At 54.7% G+C, this 6,742-nt stretch overlaps 2 protein-coding genes across 3 annotated transcripts; one reads left to right on the top strand and one right to left on the bottom strand.

Moving 5' to 3' along the window:
- The first annotated feature begins 2,125 nt into the window (after positions 1-2,125).
- TYROBP (transmembrane immune signaling adaptor TYROBP) lies at positions 2,126-5,181 on the top strand. Of its 2 annotated transcripts, none has more exons than XM_081216386.1 (5): positions 2,126-2,234; positions 2,609-2,635; positions 2,791-2,925; positions 3,106-3,149; positions 4,947-5,181. In XM_081216386.1, exons 1-5 carry the CDS (start codon positions 2,183-2,185, stop codon positions 5,004-5,006), a joined length of 318 nt encoding a protein of 105 aa, XP_081072512.1. In that variant the 5' UTR covers positions 2,126-2,182; the 3' UTR covers positions 5,007-5,181. The 2 variants fall into 2 exon arrangements, with proteins under 2 accessions (XP_081072512.1, XP_081072513.1); XM_081216387.1 differs by having other exon boundaries at positions 2,165-2,234; positions 3,103-3,149.
- A 245-nt stretch (positions 5,182-5,426) lies between these two features.
- Positions 5,427-6,705, bottom strand: HCST (hematopoietic cell signal transducer; the record flags this gene model as incomplete). The annotated part of the gene is made up of 4 exons (XM_081215973.1): positions 5,427-5,467; positions 5,693-5,830; positions 6,245-6,268; positions 6,663-6,705. The coding sequence occupies 4 exons, from the start codon at positions 6,703-6,705 to the stop codon at positions 5,427-5,429; spliced, it is 246 nt and encodes an 81-aa protein (XP_081072099.1).
- Between the last annotated feature and the right edge of the window lie 37 nt (positions 6,706-6,742).

The raw sequence follows: 6,742 nt of genomic DNA, 5'->3' as shown, positions 1-6,742 counted from the left end.
TGGGAAAGTCAGCTTTGACCTTGCCCAATTCTTGGGCTGCTGCCAGGAGAGACTGAGACACTTTACAGATATGGTGGCCAGGGGGGCAACACTGCTTCCTGGAGTCTGGCTCTGGAAGGAGGGTGCTGCCTTCCATCTCAGCCTGTTCCTTTTCCCGGTGGAATGGAGACCAGGGAGTGGAGACCAGCCCAGCCTGGCATATTGGGGTCTGCACCCATAAAGTTGTACCTGTCGCTAAAATATTGAAATACTTCACTTTGGGTTGGTAAAGAGCCTCTATCCCACATCCCACAAATATCTACCACCACCCCAGTCAGTTCCCTTGGGACGCCTCAGACTTCCCCACATCTCAGCAACCAAAGGGGAGCCCCAGGACTCTGATCCAGCCCTGTGGCCACATCTGTTCTGACTGGGTGCTGCATGGGTGTGGGGCTGTTAGACTGGGGACAGCCTGGGCCTGCTTGGAGTTGGAAGAATCAGATCAGGAGGCTGAGGCTGAGAGGTAGAGGGAGGATTTTTCTCAAGGCGAGCACAGAACTGAAGACCTGAAGTACTAATAACAGTAACAGCAGTGATGTTGATAAAGATGAACATTCATTGAGCATATACAGGGTGCCAGGCAAGCCTGATTCTAACAGACCTCACAAAACCCTCACAAGAAACTGGCTCCCAGCTCCTGCCCCTGCCCCCCCCACAGTCTGCTCCCCACCCCCAGCCAGAGGGAGCCCTGGGAACCCCCCAAGTCAGATCAAAGCCCTCCTGGCTCAGAGCTTCCTTTGGTCTCTGACTGCCCCCGGCTCGCTGGGCTTCAGCCACCTTGAGATGCCTGGTGTGCCAGTAGGGCCTGCAGGACCGGCCTCCTCCAGACCTGGTGGTGGTGGTGGTGGTGGTGGTGGTGATGGTGGGGTGTTGATTCTTCTGCGGTGAGACTCGGCCAGGCCTGGGCAGTGGTGGCATTAGCAGCCAGTGCTGCCTGGGACTCAGCCCTGGCCCTTTTCCAGACTCTGAATACTACGCCCCCGCAACGGGCCACTCAGCATCTGTCCCATGACCAGCATCCAGTTTCCCCTTTTTGCGCCTGAGCCCGGCCCCCCGGGGAGCTGTGGGTGTGCCGCCTGGACAGGGGAGGGGGGGCTTCCTGCTGCTGGCCCTAACCTCAGGTTCCTCCTTCCCCAGCCCTGGCTTATCTCCTGCTGGGGCTAGAAGTCCTTGTCATCTCCTGGGTGGCCTCCCTCAGGGCTCGCTTCCAGCCACTTCCTCATTTGGTGGGAGGAGCCTAATCTGGCCCAGTGTTACCACGTTTCCCCCACCTGCCTCACCCCAAAGCCCCAGTCCTGCGTCTGTGCTGTGTGCATCTGTGTCACTGCCTATTCCTCTCCCTCTTTCTCTGCCTTCCCGCTACTTTCTCCTTCCCTATCCTCCATCTTGGTTCTTTTTCTTTCTCTCTAAGGGTCAAATATTTGTCTTTGGGTCCTGGGTTCCATTTCTGCCTTTATGTTCTGTGTCACCTTGGGCAAGTGTCTTTATCTTTCTGTAAAATGGGGATCAAAGCATCTACCTCAGAAGAGTGTTCTTGGGGGTTAAATTCATGAACACTTGGGACGGGGTGCCTGCACGTCGTTAGTACCCATATCCCGATGGTTCTCTTTTAATATCCTGTGAACATCACACGGTTCTGATTGTCAAGTAATTATAACTGGTTCTTATAAAAAGCTGACAAGGGTCAGGCCCTGTTCTAGAAATATTAATTCATTTGATTCCCCACAACAATAGTATAAAGTAGGTACTATTTTACTCCTCATTTTACAGATGAGGAAACTGAGGCCCAGAGAGGTTGTGTGACTTGTTCAAGGTTGTCCAGCCAGGAAGAGGCAGAGATAGCTTCAATCACAGTCAGCCACAGCCCCTCCTGCTATAATGATGTCTGACCCCTGCCTAGGGCTGGAGGTCGAGTTGACACATGTATCTTTTGGCCTTCCTTCCAGCCATTGGGGGCTGCAGCGTGGCCCTCTGGGGTGTCAGGGCCTGACTCTTTGGTGGTATCCGTCTCCGTTCCTCCTCCCCCATTGTTCCCTCCTCCCGCCTGCCACCACCCACCTCAGACTTCCTCCTTTACTTGGTTGGACACTACGCCACATCCCACCCGTCTTGGACTGTGGTGTCCAGCAGCGTTGCCTGCATCATGGGGGGCTTTGGACCCTCCAACAGACTCCTGTCTCTCCTGACTGTGGGTGGTGAGTTGGGGGCTTCAGCAGCTCCTGGGCTCAGCTCTGGGCAGGGCAGGGAACAGGGTGGAAAGAGAGAACCAAAGGGTGGGGGTTGGTACCGGAGCAGATCCCTGGCACCCCAAACCCTATGGGTCTCTCCCAGAGCCTGCACCCCACAAGATCTGGCCTCTGGGAGAAGCAGAGGGAGGGGATTCTGAGGGTGTTGCAACAGGACAAGTTGATGTAGAAGTAACACAGTCCGGTGGCCGTGGTGACGGCCCGCAGGTCCCACCAGACGTGGCTCTCCACCCGCGCCTGTCAGGACCCACCCTACCCAGCTTCTCTGCCCAACCCCCAGTCATAGTCACGTGTCTCAGTTTACCTTCTTTTTCTCTCCTAAGGTCTCAGCCTCGTTCAGGCCCACGCAGGTAGGCCTAGACCTTGCGATCCCCCCCCACCTCCCAAAGACCACCCCATCTCTGTCCCTTCCCCAGTCTCTCCACACCACCCCCTGATGACTGACACCACCTCCCAATTCCCAACTCCCACTGGTCTCTGACTCCTGTGCCACTTACGTTCCCAGACCGCAGCTGCTCCTCGGTGAGCCCCGGCGTGCTGGCGGGGATCGTGCTGGGGGACCTGGTGCTGACCCTCCTCATCGCCCTGGCCGTGTACTCCCTGGGTCGGCTGGTCCCTCGGGGGCGAGGGCCCACGGAGGGTGAGTGGAGCTGGCCGGGGATGGCCTGGGACCCTCTGAGGACTTGCCTGGTGGGGAGGGGTAAGCTCCCAAGTCACGTCCACCCAAAAGGAGGCGATGGAGGGGCGGCTCTTGCAACAAAATGGTCCCAATTCTCACCCCGTCTGTCTCTGAACTCTGCTGTCCCCCACCCCCAAGCAGTGACCCGGAAACAGCGCATCACTGAGATAGAGTCGCCTTATCAGGTGAGGAAACCAGCGTTTCTTTCTCACACCTCACTCCTGCCCTGAGGGCGTCTTGTCGCAAATACCCCTCCCCCAGCCCCTGCAGAACCTAGACCCTAAAGCCCACTTTCTCAGCAGCTCCTCAAACGCTTGAAGACAAAGCATCCAAAACTGCTTTCAAGGATCAATCACCACCTTATGCCCAGCTTAAAATGCGTGGAGGGGAAATACAGGGATAGTTTGTCTCAGCCAGAAGCAGGCTCTGAATTCTTCTGGAAAAGCCCAGCCCAGGACAGGCTGATTTCTCAGAGAAGTCCTCATAAGGGCAGAGGATATAATTCAACCCTAGTTTGGTAACTCTAAAGAGAGGAGCTCTGAATTTGTGGGGGAGGGACCCTGCAGCCTTTGAGAAACTGACGAAAGCCAGAGACTCTTCAGAAAAATCCACACAAAAAATACAAAATTGTGCATATCATCTAGAGACACTGCAAGTATCCTTGAAACCCTTCTTAAGAACCATGATGCAAATGTCACCTTTCCATCTCCCACCTCCAGTCAATGCCATTCTTAACCCTTTAGGGGGTCATGAGCTCCTCTGAGAATCTAACGGAAGCCAAACAGACCCTCTCCAGAAGGATGAACTCCAGACCGGGCATTTGTATATGATTTCAGGGATTCTATCTGAGGCCTGCATCTTGGGGCCATAGAACCCCACCCCATCCGCACTGTGAACCCTGCTCGGTGAAATCTGTTCTACTTGTCTGCAACCAACTTTGCTTTGCCTCACTTGTGGATAAAAAGTCTCTTTGTAAAGTATAAGAATCTCAAGTTTGGCTCTGTGAGGTCCAGAAGACTGAAGGGGCTTTCCAGTTACAGGGGGAGGTGGGGGGCAGTGAAATTTTAGGGCAAAGCCCCAGTTTATTCATTCCTTTGGTGGAATATGTTGAGGGCCTATATATGCTAGATGCTGGAGACACAGCAGCAGAGCTTACATCCTAGTTGGGGAGACAGACTTTTTTTTTAAATTAATTAATTAATTAATTTTTATCTTTGGCTGCATTGGGCCTTTGTTGCTGCTTGTGGGCTTTCTCTAGTTGCGGCAAGGGGGGCTACTGTTTTTTGCAGTGCGCGGACTTCTCATTGTGGTGGCTTCTCTTGTTGCAGAGCACGGGCTCTAGGCGTGCGGGCTTCAGTAGTTGTGGCACGTGGGCTCAGTAGTTGTGGCTCGCGGGCTCTAGAGCACAGGCTCAGTAGTTGTGGCTCATGGGCTTAGTTGCTCTGCGGCATGTGGTATCTTCCTGGACCAGGGCTCGAACCCCTGTCCCCTGCATTGGCAGGCAGATTCCTAACCACTGCGCCACCAGGGAAGGCCTGGGGAGACAGACTTGAAGCAGATTAACAAATAAGATCATTTGGGGAGGCAACATGAAGGAAATAAAGTAGGTTGATGTAACAGTGACTCGAGTGTGCAGGGAAGAAACTGTAGATGGGGAAATCAAGAAACGCCTCTCTGAGAAAGTGACATGAGCTGAGACCTGAAGGGTGAGAAGGAACTATCCATGGGAATATCTAGGGGACCAATGTTTCAGGCAGAGTGAACAGCACACACAAAAGCCCTTCGGCTGGGACATAACAATGAGCCAGAGGAGCAGGGGGAACATTGAAGGCACTTGAATAAAATCCAGATCTCTTTCATGGCTACAAGGTTGAAGAAGTTGCCAGGGGCCTTGCAGGCCACTGGGAGAAGGCTAGATTTTATTTTCAGTTTATTTGGTGGACCCCCTTTACTGATGGTCCACACCCTGTCCATCCCTTTAGGAGCTCCAAGGCCAGAGGACAGATGTCTACAGCAACCTCAACACTCAGAGGCCATATTAAAAATGAGCCCAAACCAGGGCACTCAACAACCTGATGCCTGGATCCAATCATTCCTGATGCCTGCCCAGCACTCTATTCCTACTCCCACCAAGATACAGATCCACAGAGTGTCCACAATGAGACGTCAGACCTCTCCCCACTACTGCCCCCAAATAAACGTGGAGCACACAAACAATGTTGAGTTATTCCAGAACCCTCGGCTGACGGGATGGGGATATGCGGGGTTCTAGGGGGATCAAGGACCCAGAAACAGCCAAATGAGAGGGAGCCTTTGGGGAACCTGGGTTGTCTGAGAAAGAATTAGAACAAGAAGTATTTCAATTGCTTTATTCCAGCCCAGAAGAGGGTTGGATTTCCTGTGCCACCACACACAATCCAGGATGACAGGGTCAGAAGTCATATGTCGCAGTTACTGGGGAGTCAGCCCCTGCCAGGCATGTTGATGTAGATTTTGCCATCTTCTGGGGGTGGGGAAGAGAAAGCACGAGGCCTGACCACCCACCTTCCACCCACATCTCCACTTCCTTGGGGACCCCCTGCCTCAGGGGTTTCCTCAGGAGTTCCCCCAAGCACCGCCCCCAGGGTTTCCCCAGAACCTCAAGGGCTTGCCCGGGGGTGCCCGCCCTGGGGACCCCCTCCCTAGGGACACCATGCCTCTTCAGGCCCAGCTCAGTCCCTGCCCTCACCTTGGGTGGGCCTGCTGTGTGGGCGCACACACACAAACACCACCACCACGATTAGCAGTGACACAAACACAACCGCATCTGTGGCCACGAGGCCCGCCAGGAGTGGCAGGGAGAGGGGCCCACATGCGGAACAGGAACCTGAAGGGTGGGAGCCAAGACAGAAGGCGGCTGAGGGGGGTTCCAGACACTTGGGCCTGGGCTTTGGGCATATGGGTCAGAGGAAGTCCCTTTGGAGGTGGGTGTCCCAGATTCCCTGGGGAACGAGAGGGGAGAGGGAGATCCAGAGAGAGGCTGGGGGGTGTCCCAGGGCTCCCAGGACTGTGCTTTGGGCATAGTAAGTACTCCTGAAGACAGGCGGGTGGGTGGCCGAGTCCCTGGGCCTTCAGTTTGGTGATGAGGACAGTGAGATGGGGACCTAGAGAGGACTGCAGATCCTCTGGGGGCTCTGATTAGGGGATGTGTGGTGAGATCCAGGACCCACAGGCCACACTTTAGAGATGGAAGCAGGACCTGAAGTGGTGCTGCAAAGGGGACAGAGTGTTGATTTCTCACCTGGGGTCATCTGAGCTGCAGCCACTGAGGAAAGAGAGGGAAAGGAGATCAATGGGGAGAGGTGGTTCTCAAAACAGGGTGCAGGGAAAGGTGATGTCCTGAGAAGTAGCCTCCACTTGGGAGAGGTCAAATGAGAAAGAGGCGCCAAATGGGAGGGAAGCACCCAGAGACACAGAGGGAGACAGGAAATCAGAAATCTCACCTCACAGGAAATCTCACCCAGCGGTGAGAAGGGGACGAACAGCAGCCATCCAAACTCAGCTTCCCTCCCCAAAGAACCAGGCCCAGAAGTTTCTCTCTGGAAGGGAACGGGCACTGGGAGAAGGACCCATCCTCAGCACCTCTCCCTTCAGATGCCACCCCAAGCCACTCCTTTCACAAAACTCTGCCTAACACCCCCCATAACCACTGGCTTCACCTAGGAGCAAAAGCAGGAACGGGATGTTGCCTGCAGGAACCATGGTGGGCTGGGGGCTGGAAGAGGTCTGTCAAAGGGCT

Source organism: Mesoplodon bidens (genome assembly GCF_964165515.1).
Source record: "Mesoplodon bidens genome assembly, chromosome: 18".
NCBI classification, from domain to species: domain Eukaryota; kingdom Metazoa; phylum Chordata; class Mammalia; order Artiodactyla; family Ziphiidae; genus Mesoplodon; species Mesoplodon bidens.
Note: the sequence above shows the minus strand (reverse complement) of the source record. Positions and strands in the feature narration are given on the sequence as shown.

Coding starts and splice junctions, on each gene's coding strand:
- TYROBP (XM_081216387.1), top strand. CDS start 2,183: ATGGGGGGCTTTGGACCCTCCAACAGACTCCTGTCTCTCCTGACTGTG. Junction 2,235..2,608: donor GTCTCTCCTGACTGTGGGTG/GTGAGTTGGGGG, acceptor TTCTCTCCTAAG/GTCTCAGCCTCGTTCAGGCC. Junction 2,636..2,790: donor CCTCGTTCAGGCCCACGCAG/GTAGGCCTAGAC, acceptor TTACGTTCCCAG/ACCGCAGCTGCTCCTCGGTG.